Source organism: Magnolia sinica, chromosome 16 (genome assembly GCF_029962835.1).
Source record: "Magnolia sinica isolate HGM2019 chromosome 16, MsV1, whole genome shotgun sequence".
Taxonomy (NCBI): Eukaryota; Viridiplantae; Streptophyta; class Magnoliopsida; order Magnoliales; family Magnoliaceae; genus Magnolia; species Magnolia sinica.
The window spans coordinates 61,908,414-61,933,825 of record NC_080588.1 but is presented as its reverse complement, the minus strand read 5'-3'; the positions used below and the strand labels follow the sequence as shown (position 1 = coordinate 61,933,825).

Below are 25,412 nucleotides of genomic sequence, written 5' to 3'. Positions count from 1 at the left end.
TGTATATAGGTATGATCGGGGGTTTCCAGCACAACCCCAACCCCACTTGCCTTCGAGTTGGAAGAACCGTCGACAAATAGTTTCCAGGGAATAGGGTAGGTAAGGGTCGGGGGAGCGGGTGTTGTTGGAACTGCAACATCTTTTGGCATATCGTTGACCGGGAGCTCGAATGGTGGATTCCTTCGGCGATAAAATCAGCTACTGCTTGCCCTTTGATTGCTGCCTTCGGTTTATATTGAATGTCAAATTCACTCAATTCGATGGCCCATTTCGTGAGTCGGCCGGAAGCTTCTGGTTTCTGCAATACCTGGCGAAGCGGAAGATCGGTCATTACGATGATGGTATGGGCATGGAAGTACGGCCTGAGTCGGCGAGAGGAAGTGATTAAAGCCAAGGCCATTTTTTCCAGGCTTGGGTATCTTGTTTCTGCCGGCAATAATGCTTTGCTGATGTAGACCGGCAGTTGCTTTCCTTCGGATTCTCGTATCAAGGCCGAGCTAACCGCTGCCTCGGACACCGCTAGGTAAAGGAGCAAAGACTCCCCCGATTCGGGCTTTGATAAGAGAGGTGCGAAACCGAGACATGATTTTAATTGTTGGAATGCCGCTTCACATTCTTCCGTCCAGTCCATTGTTTGTCTTCCTTTCAACTGTCTGAAGAAAGGGAGACATTTATCCGTGGCTCTGGACAGGAACCGATTAAGTGCTGCGACTCGTCCAGTCAACCTTTGTATGTCCTTTATGGTTTTAGGGGATTCCATATCAATCAAAGCCTTTATCTTCTCAGGGTTTGCCTCTATTCCTCGCTGACTAACCAAGAAACCGAGGAACTTTCCAGAGCGCACCCCAAAAGCGCATTTATTTGAATTCAGCTTCATCCGAAACTTTCGTAGGGTGAGAAACATTTCTTCCAAATCGTTCACATGATGTGCCGCGTGTATACTTTTGACGAGCATGTCATCAATATATACTTCCATGGTTCGGCCTATAAGCCGAGCAAAGATTTTATTAACTAATCTTTGATAGGTTGCGCCGGCATTCTTCAGACCAAATGGCATCACTCGGTAACAATAAAGGCCTTTGTCGGTGACAAAGGTAGTTTTTGATTTATCTGTCTTATGCATTGCAATTTGATTATATCCTGAATAAGCGTCCATGAAGCTAAGGAGCTCATGTCCGGCGGTACTATCTACTAGTTGGTCTATCCTTGGAAGTGGAAAGCTATCCTTTGGGCAGGCTTTATTTAAGTCAGTATAGTCAATACAGACCCGCCACTTCCCGTTGGATTTCTTTACGAGCACGACATTCGCGACCCACTCTGGATAGTACACTTCTTCTATGAAATTAGCCTGGAGGAGTTTGTTGACTTCTTCTTCAATGATAGCGTATCGTTCAGGGCCGAGCGGTCGCTGCTTCTGTTGGATCGGTCGATACGACGGATCGATGTTGAGTCGGTGAGTTACCACAGATGGGTCGATCCCGGGCATATCTTCATGACTCCAGGCAAAGACGTCGGCGTACCTACGGAGCAGGGCTGTCAGCTCTTCTTTCAAAGGGGACTGTAGAGACGAGCCAATTCGTACCGTCTTGGATCCATCTGTCTCGGCCAAGGGGACCGAGACAAGATCCTCGACCGGCTGTCCTCGTTCATAATTCTCGCCCCGAGAGTCCAATGATTCAATTGTTAATATGTTGGTCGGACTTTTGTCGGCGGCTCCTTTTACGGCTATCATGTAACATCGCCTTGCATCCTGCTGGTCTCCTTTCATAATTCCGACTCCCGACTCGGTCGGGAACTTCATTGAAAGGTGGTATGTGGATACCACGGCCTGGAGGAGACTCAATGAAGGTTGGCCGAGTATTGCGTTGTATACTGAGGGTTGATCGACGACCAAGAAGTCAACCATCATCGTCGTCAGACATGGGGCACTACCAGCAGTGAGCGGCAACGAGACAATCCCTTCAGGCAGTACCTGTCCTCCGGAAAAACCGATCAATGGGGTCCGAACTAGGCGTAGTGTGGACCGTTCGATCCCCATTTTGTCGAACGCCTGGGTAAATAACACGTCTGCAGATGACCCCGTATCGACGAGTATCCGAAACACCTTTCGGTTAGCGATAGCCAGGGTGACAATCAATGCGTCATCGTGGGGGTGATAGATGCCTCGGGCATCTTCCTCCGTGAAAGAGATGTAATATCTTTCTCTTTTCTTCTCCTTTGGTGGCCGATCTACGATCATGAGCTCGGACTGAGGCTGAGTAAGTTTTCTTGCATGATTCCTTCGTGCATTGTTTGAGTCGCCCCCACCTTGTGGACCGCCGATAATCGTCCGGATTTCTTCCATATGCTGGCTCTCGGTCGGGCGTGCCTCAGCTGCCCCAGCTTTAACCATATATTCCCTGAGTCGGCTGTCTTTTATGAGTCGTTCGATCTCTTCTTTTAGGTGACGGCAATCACTTGTGTTATGTCCGTGATCATGGTGATAATGGCAGTATTTATCTTTGTCCCGCCGATTAGGATTACTCCTAAGCTTATTGGGCCAGTTAACAAAGCCTTCGTTTTTTATTTCCATCAATACTTCTTCCCGAGTCTTGTTTAGGGGAGTATATGTGGAAAATTTTCGATCCGGCCGCTTGCCTGATCTTCGCTCATCACGCTCCTGATCATCCTTGCGTTTCCTTCCTCCGGCCAAGTCGGCTTCCTTTTTGGCCGACTCTTTTGCCAAAGTTTTAGTTTCACGCAGGATTCGCGCTTCCTCGGCATTCGCATACTTATCCGACCGTGCCATAAATTCTGCCAGAGTGTCGGGCGGAGTTTTGTCTAGAGAGGCCAGGAATGGCTTATCTCTAACTCCTCGCATGAGCGCATTGAGAGCCGTTTCTTCTGAATGTTTTCGAACCTGAAGGGATTCGAAATTAAAACGCTTGATATAATCTTTCAATAGCTCTCCCTGCTTTTGAACTACGTTGTTCAGATGCGCAGGGGGCTTCAATTTCTTCTTTCCGCCGATGAAGTTGGTGAGGAAGGCGTCGCTCAGCTCAGCGAATGAACTGACGGACTTTGGTTTCAACTGTTTGAACCACAGTCGAGCTACATCGGTCAATGTAAGAGAAAAGGCCCGACACATTACTGCGTCCGAGGCATCGTGGAGCTCCATATAGGTTCTGAAGCATTCGATGTGCTCCGTTGGGTCGGTCTTGCCGGTGAAAGGAGTGATTTGAGGCAATCGAAACCTCTCGGGCAACCGGGCCTTCAGTACCGAGTCCACAAAGGGGGACGCCTTCGCTTCGGACCCGGTTGGATATACATTCCGGCCGTGCTTTATGTCCGCCATCTCTTTCGCCATTTCTTCCCGCACTTCTCTTTTAAATTTCTGAATATCGGCTTTCCAAGGTTCACTGCTCTCTGCCGTGCCTTCCATGGATGGGCGATTGCGCCTTCTTCGTTCTATCTCGTGCCGAAGATCAGTCGGGGGGAGGGAAGCGTTGGCTGCGCTGGAGATGGTTCTGATTCGCCTTGGGGTTGGCTCGGCCGGAAGGACTGCGGCGCGGAAGGTTGAGGATCAACCGCCGCAGTCGGGCGCTGTCTCCCCTTGAGGATGCGGGAGTGGCTGCATTTGCTGCTGATACATTCGTTCCAGCATCTGCTTCATCGTATTCATATCAGAGCGGATTTCTTGAACCTCCTTGTCCAACCGCCCCTCGTCGCGACCCCGCTGATTGTTGCTTGTTCCGGTCGCCCCTCGTCGGCGGTTGTTAGGTGGGTTCTGGGCTGCGGGAACGGCGATTGGACCCGCTGGCCCTGTAATCGCATTCTCATTCAAATCTTCTTCTGGGACCGTCCTTCTAGTCATCACCATTGAAATCAGTATAGAGATACGAGATGGCTTTTTGTACGGTTCCCACAGACGGCGCCAAGCTGTTGATGCAAATGTCCGATTCCTCCTCTTGGACCTTCGTGTACCTGCACAAAAAGAAAAAGGGACAAAGGAGACCCTGGCTTGAGCAGGGAACCCTCCGATGCCAAAGTCAGGCCCGGATTCTAGGTCTAAGAGTATTGAGGAGCTTTTTAGAGAGGATTTGTTCCGTACCTCTCAAGGTGACAGGGGTCCTTCTTTTATAGCTACTGGGGCGTGTGTCGCACGAGGATTCTCTTCCTGATATTGAGCGCGGGATCTTCTCATGGGATCACGGGGATAGGATCGTGCCCATCTTGAGCCTTCATCCGATCCCGTGAGCTTCGGGGTCGGAGATCTTATCCCAAGATATCCGGGATGAGGCTCGTCCTAGCGATGGTCGGTCTGGCAGGGTGGTCCGCCCGACGCATGCCCGGGACGCTGATGAGTCGTCCGAACCGACTCAACCTTTGTCTCGGTTTAGCGAACCATGCCTCGGACTTGACACATCCTTTTGTGATCCGAGGCATTAAGTCCGAGTCTGCGGACTTGTGTTTGTTATCCCCAACAGGACCCATATTGCCGCTGGTCCGAACTTGCAACCCCAAGTTTTATATGATCCATCATATGATCTTTGTGTTACATCTAATCTGCCCATCTGTTTCGCCAGCTCGTTCCGAGATATGAATCCTAACAGGATATCGAAAAAGTTTTTCCCTTGGTCCAAGTGATAATATAAACAACACAACAGGTACAAGGAAGATTTCAACAATAGCCTTTTTATCCACACCTTTTCTAATGGCGTGGCCCACTCGATTTTTGGATCTCTCACGTGTTTGGACTCACATCATAAAATGAAGCTGAGAAACAAATAAACGGATTTGATATAACACAAACGTCAGGTGGGCCCCACGTATCCCAGGGGTTGCAGGCAAGTGTTGCCTCGGAGCTGAAGAATTGCGCGCTCTTCCAACAGCAGGTTGTGTTGACCGTTGAGATTCCAGTCCTAATTTCTGGGACCAGGTGTGTAGCGCAACAGGGGGCCACCTGTATGGCTCAGAACTTGCACGTGTGTCACATACCCTTTTTTTTTTTTTTTTAAAGCGCATAGATAAAGGGGCCTTACAACGCAACACATTGTCATGATGACACTTCGATAATTGCAAAATCATCCTTCAATTATGCCCCTTGTTTAAGTATATAATAAGAGCATATAATAAGTAAGGGACGCGGATTAGATACTGACAGATTGAGTAGCAAGACTCCAACTGAAGTGACGTCACCAAGTTAGGTGGGACCCACCGTGATGTATGTGTTGTATATACGCCGTCCATCTATTTGGAGATATCATTTTAAGGCATGAGACAAAGAATGAGTAAGATTTGAGATTCAAATCTGGAGTAGACCCCACAATTGAAAACTGTTGGGAGCCGAACGCAGACCGTTGAAGCCTTCCTAAGGTTTACTATGATGTTTATTTGAGATCCAACCTTTTTATAAGTTAAGACCGACATGAAAGAAGGGAAAAAATAAATTTTAGCTTGATCGAAAACTTTTATGGCCGTTAGAAATTTTTAATGGTGGACGTCACTCTCTCCACTATTTTCTATGGTGGGGTCCACTCGAGTTTTGGATCTGACTCATTCTTTCTCGCATGCCCCCTAAAATGATATCTCCAAATGGATGGACGGTGTGGATACAACATATACATCATGGTGGGCCCCACAGAACTTGATGAGGTCACTTAAGCAGCCTGGCTACTCAACCTGTCGTTATCTAATCCGCCTCCATAAGCAATCTAAACCGCCTCCATAAGCAAGAGATTCTTGCCATTAAAATCGGACGCCGATTAGCTACTGACAAGTTGAGCAGCGAAAGTTCCGGGTCCCACTATGATGTATGTGTTGTATTCACATTGTCCATCCATTTTTAGATATCATTTTAGAGTATTAGCCGAAGAATGAATCAGATAAAAATCTGTAGTGGACCCCATCATAGAAAACAGTGGGGAGAGTGATTCCCACCGTTGAAACTGTCCTAAGGCCCACCGTGATGTTTATTTGAAATCCAATGCGTTCAAAAGTTTTAAAAAAAAAAGCAAGGAAGGAAGGAAAACATAAATATCAGCTTGATCTAAAACTTTTGTAGCCTTTAGGGGTCGTTTGGCACCTTGGATTGGAGGGGATTGGAGAGGACTAGAGGGGGTTTCAAACCCCGTGGTTGTTTGGCAGCATAAAGCAACTGGGGATTGCCAATCCAGGGGGTTTCTAATCCCCTCTTTGAGGGGTTTGTAATCCAAGGTGAGAGCTTGGATTACACCTAAAATCATTTGAATAGTTGCATGTATAAATGCATGTCACTGTACACTATCATTATACTGGGCACATGGCCCACTGACGATGATCAGCACCGTTCAAACATTGTTCATGTAGATCAGCATCGTCCAAATATTGTCCAGCACCGTCCAAACATTGTCCATATCAATCAACGATTAAAAATCATTGGTTAGTCACTCAGACATGATCTTGTGCTTGCGGTCCATCTAAGACTTGGAATTTCATCACTTTTAGACAAAACATATATTTTAGCGGGCTTATCACAACCATAGTGTCAAAAATTATATATCTCACTAATTGGGGATATTAAAGTTGATTTAGTAATTAAATTCAAACCCCCGTGAATATACCATGTATAGGTATTTTTGAATTAAAGTTGATTCACACTCAAGGGTACCAAACACACCGAGAGGATTGCCAATCCAGGGGGTTTCCAATCCTGGGGGTTGCGAATCCAGGGGGTTCCAAATCCACGCTCCCAAACAGGCCCTTAGTAGTTTTTAATGGTGGGGCATCACTGTCCTCGCTGTCTGTGCTGGGTTCCACTGGAGCTGTGGATTTATCTCATTCTTTGGATGTTGCCCTAAAATGATCTCTCCAATTACATGGACTGCGTGGTGGGGCCATGGAACTTAGTGACGTCACTTTAGCAGAGAGTCTCGCTACTCAACCTGTCACTGGCTAATCCGCACCCATTAAAATCGATAAAAATTGAAAGGCGTTTGTACACGTGTCAACCGTTAGCGGGAATCTCGACTCTCGTTTAAGGGCCCGTTTGGCCGGTCGGATTGGAAGGGATTGGATGGTATTGGAAGGGATTGGAAGTTAAATCCCGGGATTGGCCGGGCGTGCCAAACAGAGTCGGTGATCTGATCCCAATCCCATGGGTCTTAAGACAATCCACTGACAACACCATCATTACCTTTAAATCTCATCCAATCCACCTTTATCCATTCAAATTTGCCCCGCGACATGTTTGGTTCGAGGGATTGGAAGGGATGGAAAGGTTTAATCCTAGATTAGCCGAGCGTGCCAAACAGACTGGATATAGCAATCCAGGGATATACCAATCCCATGTATCTCAAGACAATCCACCGACAACACCATCATTTCCTAGAAATCCATGCCATCCACCTTAATACCATTCAATCCCTTTCAATCCAACCGGCCAAACGGGCCCTAAATTCATTCCGGGAAACTCGCAATGCACATGGACGCGGACCCCAATTTCCTCTTTTTCGGCAGAAACTTTGAACGGCCCACCACCGTGTCCATCTCAAATCCAGTCCGTCCATTAGTTTTGCAAGCTCATATTAGCTTCTAGCCATAAAATAATGCACATTCGCGACACAACAAAGGCACGCCACAAACAGTGGGATTGTATGCCTAAAGTTGAAATCTTGGTGTGTGGCACAGAAATTTTACAGCCGGTTAAACCTTATAAACGGCTTGGATGGCATATAAGAATGGTTGTTTCCATTTAGTAGTAGATCTCCTTGTTGGAAGTGGATTGGGTCTAGAAAGGGACACAGATTGGGTACTACCCCCACTGGGACTGGGATATGATGCACGGTCGTCGCACGAGTAGAGCCCACCTTGATGTACGTGTTTTTATCAACGCTGTCCATCCATTTTCACATATCATTTTAAGGCATGAGCCAAACAAAAAAGAAAATCTTTTTTAGATGGAATGCCTCTGTTGAAAACCTCAGGTTGTAAGTGTTATTTATGTTTTCCCTTTATCTATGAACAGATTAGATGGCGGGCCTTAAGAAGGATTCAACGGCGGCTGTAATTGTCACCAGTGCTTCCTAAGATGTGGTCCACTCAAACCTACATTCTGCCTCATTTTTGAGCTCATCTCCTAAAATGATCTCTCAAAATGAATAAACAGTGTGGATAAAACACTTGGACTCCACAAAGCCTCTATTAGGAGTCTCTAGCTTGGAGGTAGTACCCAATCCGCCCCCTCTAAAAAGGTAAAATAATCATTTCATGCACTCTGTCCAGCACTAATTAAAACTCGTGTGCTGCACAGGGCCACGACAAAAAAAGGTAAAATAATCATTTCATGCATGGAGTCTTTATTTTTCCACCATAAATTCCATGCATGATGCGTTTTCATTGGCAACAGGTGGAATGCTGGACGCAATTAGCACTCCACAGAAGTGACGTACACGATGAGTGTCACGCGGGCATGAAGATGAAGCTTCCGGCTACAGGACTCTCAGTAGGTGACGGTTAGGGCTAACAGAAAATCGTGTCTGTTGGCCTCTTGAAAACAGGTGAACTGAAAGTTTCGTGGCTTCCTATCCCTTAAACAGGTGACTACTTAAGATGATAGTGTGGCCCACCACCAAGCAGTTAAAAAAAGAAGAAAAAAGTTGTAGCTTTTATAGTCTGTAGGGTGGATGGCATGGATTGTCTTGAGATCCATGGGATTGCTATATCCCTGGATTGAAAGGGATTGAATGGTAGTAGGGTGGATGACATGGATTTCTAGGTAATGATGGTGTTGTCAGTGGATTGTCTTGAGATCCATGGGATTGCTATATCCGGATTGCTCTATCCAGTCTGTTTGACACGCCTGGCCAATCCCAGGATTATACCTTCCCATCCCTTCCAATCCCTCGGACCAAATACGTCTCGGGCAAATTTGAATGGATTAAGGTGAATTGGATGGGATTTAAAGGTAATGATGGTGTTGTCAGTGGATTGTCTTAAGACCCATGGGATTGGGATCAGATCACGGCTCTGTATGGCACGCCCGGCCAATCCCGGGATTTAACTTCCAATCTCTTCCAATACCATCCAATCCCTTCTAATCCGACCGGCCAAACGGGCCCTAAGGGTGATGAATGGGCACCCAGGCACCTATAAATTACTTAAATATTGCATATGTGCTTATATAATTAATTCAATAAACTATTTGAATTATAGATATCATTTTGGAAGTCTCAAGAATCTTTGATGGTTATCTGATTTATCTGTCAAATTATCTTTATTGGACAGTTAAGAATTTAAAAAAAAGTATCTAGTGGTCCTATATTGTATCAAAAGACTGAATCAGAGGTATGTATTTTTCATCTAATATAATTTTGAAACCATGGCTTAGCCATTCGGTCATTCAGCTTGGCAGAGTTATTTGATGCTCTTGCTGGTACAACTCATGATAAGCAGGCACTCGGAAATTGCAGAGGTGGCATGTGTTAATTCAAATTTAAACTGACTAAACCGTTGAACCCACTGTTGAAAGTTAAAGTCCCAAAATAAGATTCGTTTAGCAATCATAATCATGTTCTTCTCTTCATGGACACTCGTTTTTTGATAATTAAGTAGGATCATTGGATTCTTTCTTCTTCTTTTTTTTCATTTTTAATCGTCTAACAACTGTCCACCACTCCAAAAGTCATATTATTTAAAAAGATTACTTTTTTTTTTTCCTTATTGCATGATGCATCTAAACAGACCCAAATTTTTGGATAATTTAATTTGAATTACTTTCTAAGTGCCTGTGTATCATCCATCATACTGCAGGAGTATAAAATATTTTTCAAATTTAGTCTGAATACCTACCTTATGTGGTATGCTTCGTGTACAATTTCTAAATGCCTGCTTCTCAATACTCTACCCTACACAAGCATGCATGCATATGGCATGCATTACAACAATCTAAACCGTTGGGCAGTAGCACATCCGGCACATCACCACCAAAAGAGTTACTTACTCTGGTAGACTGTGCTAGATGATACGGCAGCAGTTAGAAGTTACTCCAAAAATGAATACATGGTGTACAAGTAATTTAGACTAAACCATCTTAAGTAACATTGAGATCGTATCATGAACTAAAAATTACTTTTATTTGGGGAGAAATGTTCCAGTGCTCGTGCTCTTATAGTTTCATTGGTTCACTTGGACAGTAAAAATCATACTGATTGGATGAGCCAATCCATCTTTAACGGCCTTAATTAATAAGAGCATGCCTTTTTTCTTTTTTGTTAGCTTGTTAGTACACCCTCTGTCAGATCACACTTCACTGTTAGCCACCCCTACTAGGACTCGATGTCAACACCTCTACGTTGAAACGAGGTATCTTTGATGCGTTGAAACCAGGTATCTTTCACTCAATCTACCACTTGAGCTATGGATCTGGGGTGTAATTAAGAGCATGCCTAAGCCAGTTACAATCACTTGCACCTGAGGGCTTGCTTGTTCAGTCTTTTATTCCAATAATGTAGCTCTTTGGTGCATGGCATTGGATGGGACTACGGGTGATAGAAGAGTGTTTGATAATAATAGGATGATTTTTGTGAATTTCGATATCACATGTTCCAATGTTAATGGTGTATTTACATGATTTCTGGCGGATTATCCCGTGCACCAAATAGGCCCGAATGTATTTTATAACAATTATACTAAACACCAAAATTAAGATATTAATATGTTAAAAATCTTGAATCCAAACAACATTATGAATACAGTTTGATGATAATTCGACATTAAAACATTATAAAAGCGACATCAATATGATTTTATGGCCAACAAAACCAAGCACCACAGTAAAATTGATGTAAAGTAGGTTGTGGACACTTTCGTGGCAAATATTTATCAGAGAAGGCCAGAGGTGGAAATGATTCCGACTGTCGGAACCTTAAATAAGTCGTATCTTTCAAATCGGGATGAGTTTTTTGATATATTATATATAATTTTAAGGTAGGAAAACCTGCTTAAGCCAACCAACCCCGCTATCTCAGGTTGCCAACTTTGGATTTGTGAGATTCCATCATATCAATGATCAAAAGCTCCATTTAGTTTCATTTTTACTATAAAATAGTTAGTTTTAATTGGAGTATAACTTTTGATCTTTTGAGTTGTAGAAGTTGGGTTAGATAAATTAGGAGAATAACATGGTTAGGGCTTGTATTGAGAATCAACTTTAATCCAAAAGTATCTATGTATGGTATATTTACATGGGCTTGAATTTAATTACCAAAATAACTTTACAAATAAGCCCACTAAAATATATGCTTTGCTCGAAAATGATGAAATCCAATTCTCAGATGGGCCACAAGCACAAAATCATGTTCGATTGACTAACCAACAATTTTTAACTGCTGATTTACATGGACAATGTTTAGACGGTACTGACCATCATATTAAAGTAATTATAGTGATGTAATTGATAATCTAATTGTTTTGGGACATCATTGGTGGGCCATGTGCCCAATAAAATAATAGTCAGGCCGGTGACATACCTTCGAGGGAATTTGAAACCCTTGCTTTCGGAGTAGCTATTCCCTGAGCAATACAGTGATCTACCTCATCAGGTACCTCCCTGCTCCACAAATGCAGATCTTAAAATAACTTGTAAAATCATTTTTAGTCATTGCATATTTCCTTAGCGTTAAAGGTGAAACAATGAGAACCTAATGTACATTTTTATTGAATTTGGACTCAAGACATTTTCTTTCATCTTGACCGTCCATCTCATAGCCACCGATACACAATACACATATACAATCATCCATGCTGTCCCATTTTTGAAACCCATAACGTACGGTAATTTGACGGTTCACAGATAGAGGTACATTTTTGCACGTGCCATCACAAAGAGAGAAAAGAAAATCTAATCACACCACATGTTACCACTCTCATACCTTCTTCACTCTTCACCACTCTCAAGCCGGGAAATCGTACTCCCGCGGGACCACCGTACCAACATCCAACAGATCCTCCCGCCCAAACCCAAAGTTCCTCAGCACCTGATCGTCCGCGAAGTTCAGAGCCCGCTCCATCCCCTCCCTACAACTCTCCCACGTGTATATCTCATTGTGGGTCCCACTACAGGGCTCGCACCCCACGAAATGCGTAATGAACGGCCTCCTCAAGCTCCCCTGCCCGATTCCCCACCCTTTCATATGTTCCTCCCTAATCTCTCCATAGTACCCACTCACCTTCTCCGCATGCCGTCTTCGTAACCTACGCACCCCTCTCTCCAACTCCCGATACTTCTCCGTCACATTTGCTAACGTACCCACGATTTCCACCCAATACCCCTCAAAATAGAAATCGCTCTCGAGATAAATTTTATTTCCCCATTTGCCCTTCTCCTCCAACAGAAAATACACCAGCGCTGCTTGATCGTCCGATTCTGGAAGCCTCTTGTTTTTCATTACAGACTGTTGGATTTCTCCCCACTTCTCGTATTCAGGGCTCTGTGGGCCCATGTTGGCCCACACGTCCATGAAGTCCATCGACCACTGGCAGTTGCGTATAAGGAAAACCCCCGCATTGAGGCCCACCCAGCTCTTCCGTTCGTAGATCTCACGTGGCCAGCCGTGCACGATAAGGTTGTGGCTCTTGTATTTTGCTAACGGGAGCCGGAAGTCCATGTCCGTGAACGACGCGTCTGAGTCGACCCACCAGATCCACTCGATCTCCGGGTGGGCCAGCATCGCGGCTCGGATGATCGGGAGCTTCGCCCAGTAGTGGCCCATCTTCGGGTTGAGGAGGGCGTTGTTGTAGAAGATATCGTAGCCGTTGATTCGGCAGTAGTCGACCTTGTTCTTGAATAACCGGAACAGAAGGTGGTCGCCGATTGGATTCTTGCACGGAGACGGCTGAGATCCGGTGATAAGTAGAATCCGATCGGCATGGCCCACCGATGTAAATTCCGGGTGTTGTCGTAGCCAATCTTGACGCTTGAAATCCCAGTTTTTGATTGTATTTTTGAAGGAGTAGGTTAGGTTTGGATCGTCGTAGAAATTGGCTGTGGGAGGATCTGGGTGTAGGTTAAGGTTAATGGTGGACTGCGCACTGCCGGCGCATTTTAGCGGAGTGGAGTTGAAGGAGGAGAGGTCAGGGGTGGGGTTGAAGGAGTCGGAGAGGGCCCACACGAGAAAGAGAGAGACTGAGGCTCCAGCTGCGAAGAGGAAGGAGTCGGAGAGGAGAGAGGGTTTGGTGCGGATAGCGAATGTTTTCGTTGTGGGCGATGTTCGGGTTTGGAAAGGAGATGGTTTTTCTTCTGGGGAAAGCATTGTGGGCGATTTTTTGAAGCTTTGGTTGTGAGAGTTTCAGCTGCTGAGGTCGCTTTTGTGGGCGTGCGTTGGGCTTGTTTTGGGCGTCGGGTTGACGAAGGGAGATTGCGGAGATTAAGGATGCGAATTTCCTTCAAACAGAAAACACTATATAGTAAGGGCAGCGGAGGATTAGGTGCTACATGGGTAAGATGTGTTACCCTTGCCGTGGGACCCACCACCTTGATGATGTGTTGTATATCATGCCGTTCATCTATTTTTCCAGACCATTTTAGGATGTTTTCCCAAAGCTTAAGCAGATATAAATCTCATGTGGATCACATCAGAGGAAATATTGGTACTTAGGTCTTCACCATTAAAAATTCCAAAGGCCCCTGGTTTTCCTAATGTTAATTTTGGATACGACCTGTTGATAATGTAAATAAGAACTCTATTAAGGGTCTGTTTGATTTTTCAAATTCAGTGGAAATGCCCGGAAATAGCTAATTATTACAACTTCACCTGTTTGAAATTACAATGGTATTCTTGCTTCAAAAATTGGTCCAAAAATGGCTGATGTAAATTTGTGGGCCCCATTGTCATGTATACAACATATCCTTGTCATCCACTCATTTTATCAAAATATTTTGACACATGATCCGAAGAATGAGGCAAATCTAACATTTAAGTGGCCCACACCAAAGTAAACAGTGAGTCTAAAAAAGTTTTTAACAGCGGCCGTTCGAATCCATTTTTATTCCACTTTGAATCTACCTCATTTTTTGGCTCAATCAACCATAAGAACAGTGCATTAATTACATGGGGGAAATAATTATCGTCCATTTCCCATGTATTTACCTTTATTCTTAAAAATCAAACATGCCCTGAGCGGAAACACAAATATCGGCTTGATCCCTAGAAAAAGTTTTTAATGGTCATTTGTCCATGTTTCCAGTGGTGTTGTCTACCTGAGATTTACATACTTTTAATTTTTAGGATTTATACCTGTAATGAGATGGAAAAGAAAATGGATAGATAGGGTATAAAAACAAAACATCAACGTGGGTCCTACAAGGTTAGGTAATACAGTACTACCCACGTGACAGCTAATTCCATTTCCTATGACAATGAGCCCGTGCAACAAGTGAAGGGATTGGCTACTCCCCTGCCACTGGTCATTGGCTAGTGGCCGGTGCTCTGTGCGCCCACCAAGAGATCATTTTATGATATGAGACAGGTATATCCCAATCTCAAGTGGACCACATTAAGGAAATAGTGTTGAATGAACATGACCATTAAAAACTTTTTGAGGGCCGTAAAAGTTTTGGATCAAGATGATATTTGTTTTTTCCTTCGTATGTGACTTTATGACGTAATCGACAGATTGGATGTCAAATAAACAGTACAGTAGGCGTTAGGAGGATTTTAATGGTGAATATCCATTCGCTATTATTTTCCTGTAGTGTGGTCCACCTGAGATTTAAATACCTATATTTTTTGGGATCAAGCACTAAAATTATCTTAAAAAATGGATGTACGGAACGGATGAAACACATACATCATTATAGGGCCCACAGAGCACCGACCACCACCCCCCGGGCTGGTGGCAGGGGAGTAGCCAATCCGTTTCCGTGCAACGAAGGCGCAGATTGGGTTCTACCCCGCGAGGCCTTAGCTAGAGACGTACGGTCCTGTCAGGGTCTCCGTGGCCACTTTATCCATGCCTTCTATTAATTTTTAAAGGTAATTTTAGACTTTACCTTAAAAGGGAGGTAGATTGAAAGCTCAAGTGAACTACAAGTCTATGTTACCTTATGAATACGTAAGATGGAAAATAAATATCACAGTGTACAATAGGAAATTTTCAACAGTATAGATTCAATCTCTATTGCTTACTGTGGTGTGATCCACCTGAGCTTTTAATCTACCTCATTTTTGGTCTCGTGCCCTAAGATGATATGTCAAAATGGATGAACGGCTTGGATAAAATATATACGTCACAGTTGGCCCCACGGATCCCCTAAAGGGACCACCCGTCTCTAGCTGACTCGTGGTGAGGGTAGTACCCGATTCGCGCCCGTTCACCAAAAATCTCGGACGCGGATTCGCAGGAAAGCATTTCGCATGAAGATCCTGCACAAGGTTGCCGTGTAGCGCCAGCAAGATGTTTTTGAGAAATCTACACCGTTCATCCGTTTTGAGAGCTCATTTAAAGAGTTTTGACCAAGAATAATGTGTATCCAAAACTTAAACGGGTCACACGAGAGGAAACAGTAGAGATTCATCGCAGCTTCTTTTGTTTTTTTTTCTCCGTAATTTCACTTCATCGAAGTGTTAGTGACTTTTTAAACATAAAGGTGGAGACCATAAGGTTACAATTGTAGGAATTGCTTTCACTAAATTTCCTTCTCGCGTGACCCACTCAAGTTTTAGATCCACTTCATTTTGTGTGGCATGTCTTAAAATGAACTCTAAAACGGATAGACGGGATGAATTTCTAACAAACATCCCGGTGGGAATGGGTTTTTTTAGAAAATATGCGTCCAAAAAATCTCCATGGCCGCATTGTGATGTCTATGTCACATCCGTTCCGTTGATCAGTTTCGCCTGATTACGTTAAAATGTGATTTGAAAATCAGGAAAGTACAAATTTCAAGTGGGCCACACCACAAGGAACCGTGGTAGTGGGGTTGCGCACTATTACGACCTTCCTAGGCCCACCCGAATGTTTTATATTCCATCGAGACCGTTTATAAGATGATTTCCACCAAGACGAGGGAACATTGACTTCAGTGGACCTCGGAAAGGTATCCGTTGCGGGCATCTCAATTCAACTATTTTCGACGGCGTGGTTCACTTGAGTTCTTTTTATCAGCATGATTTTGTGGTCACGCAGCGCTTGCGCTACTAGGGTTGCCAATGGGCTCGGCTGATCTAATGGGCTTTTGAGTCGCCTGTCTCGAGCTGGGCTCAGGCTTAAAATTCGAACCATTTGTGCAATTGAGCGAGACGTGCGCGGCCCAATAGAGTTTACAAGGCAACCTTGACATCTGATAGTTGGACTGGATTTCATAGTGGGCCCGGTAAAAGTCAAGAGTGGATGACTCTCCTCCAACTGTTTTCCTGAATTAGTTTGATTTTTTGTCCATGGCCATTATGTGGATTACACATGCAATGGTCCAAGCGAATCTCATATACATATCACTGTTATCCTAGTAAAAAAATCAAGGCATGTCCGAGTCAAAAATCAAGGTATGGCATTGGTAAAATTCTTTCTTTTAAAATATATAAGCGAAACATCCCACCATCCACCCTAATATTTCAGGTGCTCCACTATGATATGCACGTGAAATCCATTCTGACCATTTAATGTGTAATAGTAAGTTAGGCCTAGGATAAAAAAAAATCAGGTTGGCCCGTAGAGCTGGGCATCCAGTTGAGTCGTACCAAGTTAGGGCTGACTTAACCCGGTTTTGAAATAGACTTGACCTGAACTCGATTTGACTCGGTACTGAGTCAAGCATGCTTGGCCTGATGTGAGTTTGGGTTTGGCCTCGACTAACCCAGATCAAGTCTGGGTCGGTCACAGGGCCAAGTCGGGTTGAGTTAGCACTGAGTCAGGACCGAGTCGAGTTGGGACAGATGGATAGTGGGGTCAGGACAGACAAATAGTAGGCGTAGCCATTCAGGAGGGAGAGAGAGAGAGAGAGAGAGAGAGAGAGAGAGAGAGAGAGAGTAGCCTGATGAGGTCGAGTTGTGTGGGCCCCACCATGATGTGTGTCGAACAGCTACCCCATCAGTCAGATGCACCATTACACGGTGGGCCTCGGTCTTAAAAATCAAGTCAATCCATGACTTGGGTGGGCCACACCATATACAATAGTTGAGAGGGGTTATCCTCTTATTAAAACATTTATAATTATTTATCGAGCTCATTGAGATGTAGTTCACAAATCCAGCCCATCCATTGTGTGCATCCCACTTGGATGAGAGGCCAGAGCAACTTTCAGCCACATCCAAAACTAAAGTGGCCCCACCAAGTGCTTTTATATGTTTTAGTCATGTCTTCACATGGTTTTAGATGGTATGACCCACATGAGTTCCATATACGGCTGATGTTTGGGATATCACATAAACTAAAGGGGTCCCATCAAATGCACAATGTTGATGTTCAACACATATCACGGTGGGAATTCAAATGAGGTCGACCTCATAGAACCATTTCCCATATGTGTGTGTGTGTGTGGGAAATGGCTCCATGCAGTCGAGCTCATGGGAACTTCTCATGAGGTCGAGCTGTGTGGACCCCACCATGATGCTTGTCGAACATCTACCCCATCAGTCAGATGCACCATTCCATGGTGGGCCTAGGGCTTAAAAATCAACTCAATCCATGGCTTGTGTGGGCCACACCACATATAAAAGTTGAGAGGGGTTATCCTCCCATTGAAATATTCATAATCGTTTTTCAGCCCATCAAGATGTGGTTTACAAATTCAGCCCATCCATTATGTCTGTCCTGCTTGGATGAGAGGTCAGACCAAGTTTCAGATGCAACCCCCACCAAGTGCTTTTATATATTTTTCCATGTACGACTGATTTTTGGGATATCCCATGATCTAAAGGGGACCCATCAAATGCACGGTGTTGATGTTTAACACACATCACGGTGGGGCCCACACAGCTCAACCTCATGGAAAGTTCCCATGAGCTCGATCGCATAGAACTATTTCCACACACACACACACACATATATATCTCACTCATGAGATCTTTTTCAGAATTCAACACATGTGATATGGGTCTAAAATCTGAACCGTCCATGTGATGTAGCACCCCATGGGGCCCGAGTTTTACCCTTATCCAAAACTTCAGTGGGCCATGAAAAAAGGAAACAGTTTCCTCCTTTGATTTTTACCTCTCTTTTGTAATGGCACACTAAAGTTTTGAAGAAGGGTAAAAGTAAGGTCCCGGGTTTCACGGGGTGTTGCATCACATATACCGTTCAGATTTTGCACATAAAAGACTCTGTTTAGACTAGGCCTGTGCCAAAGTGACACCTGTGTTTTAATCCATCTACTTAGGTGGGCATGGGGAGCGGATTAGGTGCGGACTGGCCTCACCCAAGACGTTGTGGCCCTTACAGTGGGAGCCCACGCTGATGTATTTATTCTACATCCTCTCCGCCCATCCATTTTTCCAGATAATTTCAAGGTGTAAACCCAAAAATGGAGCATATCCAAATCTCAGGTGGACCACAATATAAGAAACAGTGGTGATTGATCTCTCCACCATTAAACACTTCCTAGGGCCCACTGTAATGTTTATTTGTCATCCAATCTGTTGATAAGGTCACACAAACATGGATGAAGTAGAAAAACAAATTTCGGCTTGATCCAAAACTTTTGTAGCCCACAAAATGTTTTTAGTGGTCAATCACCTTTTAGTGCATGGAAGGAAGAATCGATAATACAAGGTGATGGAATTATATCTATCAATTAAATATAAATATTTATAAAATAATTCAACGAGCTTTCATAGCTCAGTTGGTTAGAGCACCCGTTTAGTAAGCGGGAGGTCTTGAGTTCAACTCTCAATGAAAGCAAAATTTACATTTTTATTTTTTTTCTACCGTTAATCACTCTATTAATATCCATTTGCTAATTAAATATTATTTTTGTAATATTATTTCGCATATTTCTCTATCTTAACATCTATTTGCCATGATAATAATAATAATTAAATGATATATTTTTATTTTTTTATGGCCAATCACTCTGTCTCAACATCCATTTGATGCCATCCATTTGCCATAATTAATTAATTAATTAAATGATTTTTTTATTATTATTTTTTTATGGCTAATCACTTTGTCTTAACATCCATTTGATGCCCACCATTCAGTTTCAAAAGATGCTCATTTTTTTGAAATTAAGTGGGCCACCCATGAATGATGGATGGTCGGGAATGGAGCACATTGTTCACTAACTCATTGAGAAGGCATCAGGGCCTGAATGGAACTGTAACTCTGTTGCTTCTTCCTCATTAGAAACACTAAAAAATTATTTATCTTTGTTTCAATTCCTCTTGATTTTGACTGAACATTTGCAGTTCAATTCATTTGTGCATCCAAACGTACCCGTAAATTGCCAAAATTGTAAAAATAAAATGATACTTTGCCTTTTAGCTGGATTTCTGGTGAGGATTTGCTGTGTAACTTCAAAACTGATTGACAGGGCTGGTAGAGCTAACAACCCAAATCAGATGAGGATGAGCAACGGCATCCGACGATCAACCTCATGCTGAAAATTATATACCTTGGGACAACGACGATGGCTATTCGTTTGAAACCGACTCTTGAGTCCAAGATCTGGGCGTCCAGTGTAGCACAATGATCAAGCCAGTCTGGTCATAAGGTGGGCCACAGTTGTATGAATAAAATGGACAGTTAAAAGCATTCATTGGCGATCCATTTTCAATGCATGTAGTCACCCAGCAGCTCGGCTACAGCAGGGCCCACATCTAGCACAATGTGCCCTGCTGGCATGTAGGGAGATTCTGGATTCAGAGTCCTACAAGTAGACATTGATGCAAGATAGTTATCTTCTACAATAACCACTCTAATTAGACTTCAATGGACAATGATCAATTCCAAAATCAAAACACTCCATCCAAATGCGTTTTCCAAATTAATCTACACCTCAAACAGTAATTAAGAAAGTGGAACCCATTGCCAAACCTGCCCCACTTGTTCAAATCTAAAATGGTGCATGACCCAACTGACCATTGACAGCTTATCTACAGTCACAGTCCCAATATTTGTGCACTTTACAACAGAGAGATCTTCTCCATAACCAATCTCTCATTACCATTAACACCCTTCCAAATCTCTCCACTTAAGGTACACCAAGCCCGCACGGTAATGCATGTATGCACCTGCGACAACCAGCACATGAAACAGCTGGTGACTGTGCCCAGCAATGTCGAACTTCCCGGGCTTCCACCGCTCCGGCACTCGGGTTGCATAGACCAGTGCCCCCACCCCGTAGAAAACTCCCATCAGTATCTCATATACAGTGGTGTGGACCACCTCAGGCCGATGCCTGAACAAGATCAACTTGTGCAGTATGGGGGCTGCCCCTGATAGGCCCATGCTGAAGAAGAGGATGGTCCGCACGGTCCGGAACTTGGGGCCCTGAAAGACTGGTAGCAGCGAGAACATGACTGTGGCGATCCCAAGAACATTTATGAAGCCCAAGTAGAGGTTACAGAAGAACGGGTCGCACATGAAAGAGTAGTAGACCGGCGGGTAGAAGGATGTTGCAATAAGGGCGGAAATGCCGGTGTAATCAATGCGGAGCATGATGGAGGAGAGGCGCTCGGAGTGGCAGGCGAGGAGGTGGCACGTGCTGCTGGCCAGCAAGCAGAACATGGCCCCACCTAAAAAAGCAAAGAAGGGCCAGCGTGTAATTGGCCTCACCAGTAAGGGTGTTATCATATTGGCCACATCGTCTTTCATGCTCCGCTGTATTTACATAGAAACAACGATTGAGTTAATCTTGAGAATGGTAACAACAACAAGATGCGATCATCAGGTGGGCCACATGTATAAATCAAATCAATGGTTCAGAAAAATTGACAGAGTTCAGAGAAGAAAGCTATCACATCCATCAGTTAGTGATATTAGGACTCCTTAGAGAACTGTAGAAGCTAGTGATCCCAACCACATAGAAAAGCCTACAAAATCAAATGCGCTCTAGACTTCATTTCAAGGATAGTGTTACTTACATGATGGTAATTAGAGCAGTGCTATACTGTTAAGGCTATGTTTGGATGCACTATTGAATTAAATTACAATAATTAGTTCAATAGAGATAAAATGACCAAATTGGCTTTGTTGGTATGAATCCTAAAGAAGGAAATTTCAATTTGTTCATTTGCTTACTGAAGTGATCATTGCAATCTAATCCGATAGTGCATCTGAATGTGGCCATAACTACATAAGATGCTGTTAATGAATTCCATGTGCAGTTGTAGCTGATGGAACTGGAGCTATCTTAAAGGAAGCTAATATCAAGGTCCGATTGAAAAGTATGCAGAAAGACTTATTTCACTGAAGGTTATACTTAAAGAAAGAAAAGGATGAGATGGGAGCCTTTTCTTCGGCTGTAAAGTTCAATCAATTATAGAATATAAGTATTGGAATGAGGATAATTACTACTGAAACACCGATAATGACCAATCTACCCATAGCAGACAAAAATTACAACAAAGACACGCAGCTGCAATCGGAGGGTCTGTTTGGATAAGAGAATTCAACAGTAAGAGAGATTCTGCAAAATTACAGAAACCTTTTTCCACCATGTTGGGAATGTCTTGGAATCCATTTTATCAGGATTCCCTTGATAAGAGAACAAGGGATGTTTGGGTAAGATGGATTCCGTGAATTAATCATCCACAACCATGATTCTTTGGAATGAGAAACTAGGTGACTGTTGCCTAATGAATTGGAATCCTACTTTCTAGCATGAAAATGGAAACATTCATGCATACTTATTACATTTTCCATATCCACACATTGAATTCCTTGCAATACAAACATGCCGGAACTATAATCATTTCAATTTTGATTTCTTTACCAAGGAATTCCCTAATCCAAACTGGCTCTAGGATTTAATTAAGTTCATCTTACCTATGTATCAATAGGTTTTAAAAGGTAGATTTTCATCTTGGAAAGGGTCCCCTCTTGGGATCTGAAGGTCCACATGACAAGCTTGGCTCTTCCATAAATTCTGATTAACAATTATGGGAGGAAGTATTCGGATGACGGAAGAGCGTTGATGCATTTCTACAGCTGGATCAATCAAATAATCTAACATGGGATTCTTTCACAACCAAATCATTTGTGATATATGCCATAGAAGTTCAAATGTTCCATAGTAGTTCTCCAAGCTCATATGTCGACCACTTCTTTCGGGCTTCGTTGTAGAAGGCTATTGGCCTGCCTTCTTGTGATAATACTCCTCCAATCCCAACATATGAGGCGTCACACTCAACCTCAAACAGCTTGTTGAAACTAGGAAGAATCAAGACCGGTGTTGTGGACAACCGATGCTTGATTTCAGCAAAGCTCTTGTCAGCCTCATCGATCCACTGAAACGGGAAACAACCCTTTTTTCATGCAATCTGTAATAGGTGCGACTAGCATGCTATTAAGGCCTAAGTACCCACTGCATAGGGAACTCAAAGATTGTTCTAGCGTAGAGAAAGCTTTAGAAAACAAATCCAAATAATGGTTAATGGTTGACCCATGCCCCTTCAATAGATGACCTAGCGGGGCAAGCAAGACAGTCTTTTGCCCATATCTCCATTGGTTTCCTTTCAGGAAGCTAATATCAATTTGGAGTGGAGAAATCATATGAGTGATTTAGGATACATCCAAACACACCCCAACAGATCCAGGAAAAAGGAACCACTAAAGCCCATTGTTCTATCATCTTAGTAATACCAAAAGAGAGATAATGAGCAGTTACAATTAATGGAAATATGATTTTTTTTTTTTTTTCATTAAATTTACTATTTCTCAACAAATAAACAGAATATTTTCATACATTTTCATACAAATCAGAAATAATAACCAAATGGGGAAATAGGATTGTGGAATTTACCAGAACGCATACATCGGTGTGGTTTGCATGGGAAAATCTCTCTGGCAAGCAGTTGGTAAGAAGTTCAGGAACATGCCAACCAGACAACGATGGAAGCAAGTCCAAAGAAGGCATGGATGTCTTCAATTCATCCCTCAATCTCTGCAAATCGGACATGTTGGGTATTGACGGAAGGCAAGTCAAGAGTTCGGAATGCATTTTGTGCAGATCAGTCCTCATCAGAACATCAGGCAGATGCTGGAGAGAATGAAGATCCATCACCCTTGGGATCTTCATTGCAGTATATATTGTAAGAGAGAGAAAAAGGAAGAATCCAATCAAATGCCTGCGACACAAATATAGTGAATTCTATTGTTATAAAAGGATACATGAAAACAACTTGCGATTGTTGATTTAGTGGGCGAGTGTGCGAATGGGCCATATCCTTAAAGATAAGGCGGATTGTCATATCATCCATTCAGTAGCCTAAAAAGGATTCGTTTTATTCAAAATTGAGCAACAGCCCGCATCCAATTTCCACATTCAATGAGTAAAATTCATGAAAATCAGATGGTCAGAGCTGCCCAAATGCTTTTATTTGTGGCCTATAGCCCATCCACGAAATGGACCACCGGATCAAGGGTTCATGATCACCACACACATTTGGGACATAAATGAAACTGCAGCTCATAAAGCATTTCTCTAAATGAAAATCTCAAAATCAAAATAAGAACCATGAAACAGAGAAATAGCAAGTTCTGAGATAATTACGTCCAGACGTTGAGAGTCTCATTGTGAATTGTAAATATGCTGAGGAAAACCTGTTTCAACGGCCACTCTGATCGGTAATGACCCACAATAAATTCATTATCCCTCAAATAACCAGGCAAGGAATGGTACTCAACAAGTTGATACTTCACTTTCTTCCACAATCTCTTCCCTTTCCCTTCCCTCGACGAAACCCAATTCCCATCTTCACCACCAAATCCGCAATTCTCAAATGTATCTGAAGATACCATCGAATTCTCGCATTCCAAACACTCACCACCCAACATCCCTTCCAAAACATACAAATCACAAAATTACATTACTCAATAACATAAACATCAAAACATTACAAAAAACCATCAAATCTCAATCTGAAATCGAAAACCCAGATGGAGAAATCAATGAGAAGTACCTGGTGTTACAGAATAAGGGCTGGAGAACAAAACCCAGAAGCTGATTTTGATGAATTTTTGAAAAAGGGTAGTGATTTTATACTACAAATGAAAGTCTATCCAGGGATATATACATCGAGAGACAAGACGAAAGACTTCAAAATCAAGGAATGCTGTGTTTATAACAAGAGCTTGGGTTTGGAGTGTTGGACTGAAACTGGTGTGATTTCGATGGGAAAGAGAAGGAGATCAGATTTCTCTTTTATTTTATTGGGAGGAATGAAAGAGAAGGATGGAGGAATGGGACGGGAGAAGAAGGAATATACACCTTGTTTCGGTGTATATGCGCGCGCGGAGAATGCGAGGTAGTTTTGGTGGTTATAAGAATTCAAGCTTCCGAACACGTTGGGAATGAAGGAGGGGCGTGGCTTCGGTGTATACCCAGATCACCCGGATGCATCTAGGTGGGTGGATCCCCGACTGTGGGGCCCACCTTGATGTAAATTTATTAAATCCACACCGTCCATCCGTTTTTATGGCTGATTTTAGTATATGATCCAAAAAATTAAGAAGATCCAAATCTCAGGCGGATCCTACCACAGGAAACACTGGTGATTGACCATTAAAAACTTATTGTCGGCCAGAAAAGATTTTTATGAATCTGATATTTATGTGGTCCCTTCATCCAGGTCTTTGTAACCTTATCAATAGGTTGGATGGAAAATAAAAATTCCAGTGGCCCCGGAGAAGTTTTTAGTGTTGGGTATTCAATCTCCACTACTTCCTGTTGTGTGGTCCACATTAGATTTTTATCTTCTTAATTTTTGGTATTGTGCCCTAAAATTATCTGTAAAAACTTGTGAACGGCGTGGATGTAAGGAAAATACATCAAAGTGGGTCCAACAGTCAGGGATCCACTCACCTAGTTAATCTCGGGATCCATGAAAGAGATAGGAACAAGACCAGATTACAAAAGTGTTTGTTTGCCGCTACTTACTAAGTAATGGAAGCTTATTAAATTACAGTGGCATGAATGCACTTGAATCCAGACCGTAGATTGACGCTGTGGTTGGAGATGTAAATCAAAATCACCCAAATTGGACAATCTTAATTAACTGATTTAGCTAGTCGAATTAGGACCGTCGATCAATTACATTTCAACAGTTTTTTTTTTTTTTTTTTTGGCTGCAAATTGGATGAGATTGTCAGAGCAGTTCAATTTAAGGTTATGACCCACATCCGGTGAATACTTTGATTTTGACGGTCGGTATTGGCGATTATGCATGCCACGTCAGTTGTGGATGATTTGCCTTTGGCAAAGCTTGGAAGAGACGTGTGGCTGACGAACATTATAGTTT

General features: G+C 43.1%; 3 protein-coding genes and 1 non-coding gene across 4 annotated transcripts in view; 1 reads left to right on the top strand and 3 right to left on the bottom strand.

Moving 5' to 3' along the window:
- LOC131228887 (lysophospholipid acyltransferase LPEAT1-like) overlaps nt 1-11,668 on the bottom strand; it is a 64,220-nt gene extending 52,552 nt beyond the window's left edge. Inside the window, exons 1-2 of the mRNA XM_058224732.1 lie at nt 11,658-11,668; nt 11,487-11,566 (exon numbers count right to left, since the gene is read on the bottom strand). Coding sequence (XP_058080715.1) covers nt 11,487-11,566; nt 11,658-11,668 — 91 coding nt within the window. The remainder of the gene's footprint in view (nt 1-11,486; nt 11,567-11,657) is intronic.
- Nucleotides 11,651-13,425, bottom strand: LOC131229094 (glycosyltransferase 6-like). Its single transcript, XM_058224958.1, has one exon. It carries the CDS (start codon nt 13,266-13,268, stop codon nt 11,910-11,912), a length of 1,359 nt encoding a protein of 452 aa, XP_058080941.1. The 5' UTR covers nt 13,269-13,425; the 3' UTR covers nt 11,651-11,909.
- A 5,353-nt stretch (nt 13,426-18,778) lies between these two features.
- Nucleotides 18,779-18,852, top strand: TRNAT-AGU (transfer RNA threonine (anticodon AGU)). Its single transcript has one exon. It is a non-coding gene; the product is annotated as a tRNA-Thr (tRNA).
- Nucleotides 18,853-19,792: 940 nt separating this feature from the next.
- LOC131228989 (heptahelical transmembrane protein 4-like) lies at nt 19,793-24,986 on the bottom strand. Its single transcript, XM_058224839.1, has 4 exons — nt 24,075-24,986; nt 23,666-23,951; nt 22,916-23,240; nt 19,793-20,772 (listed from the first exon to the last, which is right to left on the bottom strand). Exons 2-4 carry the CDS (start codon nt 23,947-23,949, stop codon nt 20,119-20,121), a joined length of 1,263 nt encoding a protein of 420 aa, XP_058080822.1. The 5' UTR covers nt 23,950-23,951; nt 24,075-24,986; the 3' UTR covers nt 19,793-20,118.
- Between the last annotated feature and the right edge of the window lie 426 nt (nt 24,987-25,412).

Coding starts and splice junctions, on each gene's coding strand:
- LOC131229094 (XM_058224958.1), bottom strand. CDS start 13,268: ATGCTTTCCCCAGAAGAAAAACCATCTCCTTTCCAAACCCGAACATCG.
- LOC131228989 (XM_058224839.1), bottom strand. CDS start 23,949: ATGTTGGGTGGTGAGTGTTTGGAATGCGAGAATTCGATGGTATCTTCA. Junction 23,241..23,665: donor GAGACTCTCAACGTCTGGAC/GTAATTATCTCA, acceptor TTTGTGTCGCAG/GCATTTGATTGGATTCTTCC. Junction 20,773..22,915: donor ACACCGATGTATGCGTTCTG/GTAAATTCCACA, acceptor ATGTAAATACAG/CGGAGCATGAAAGACGATGT.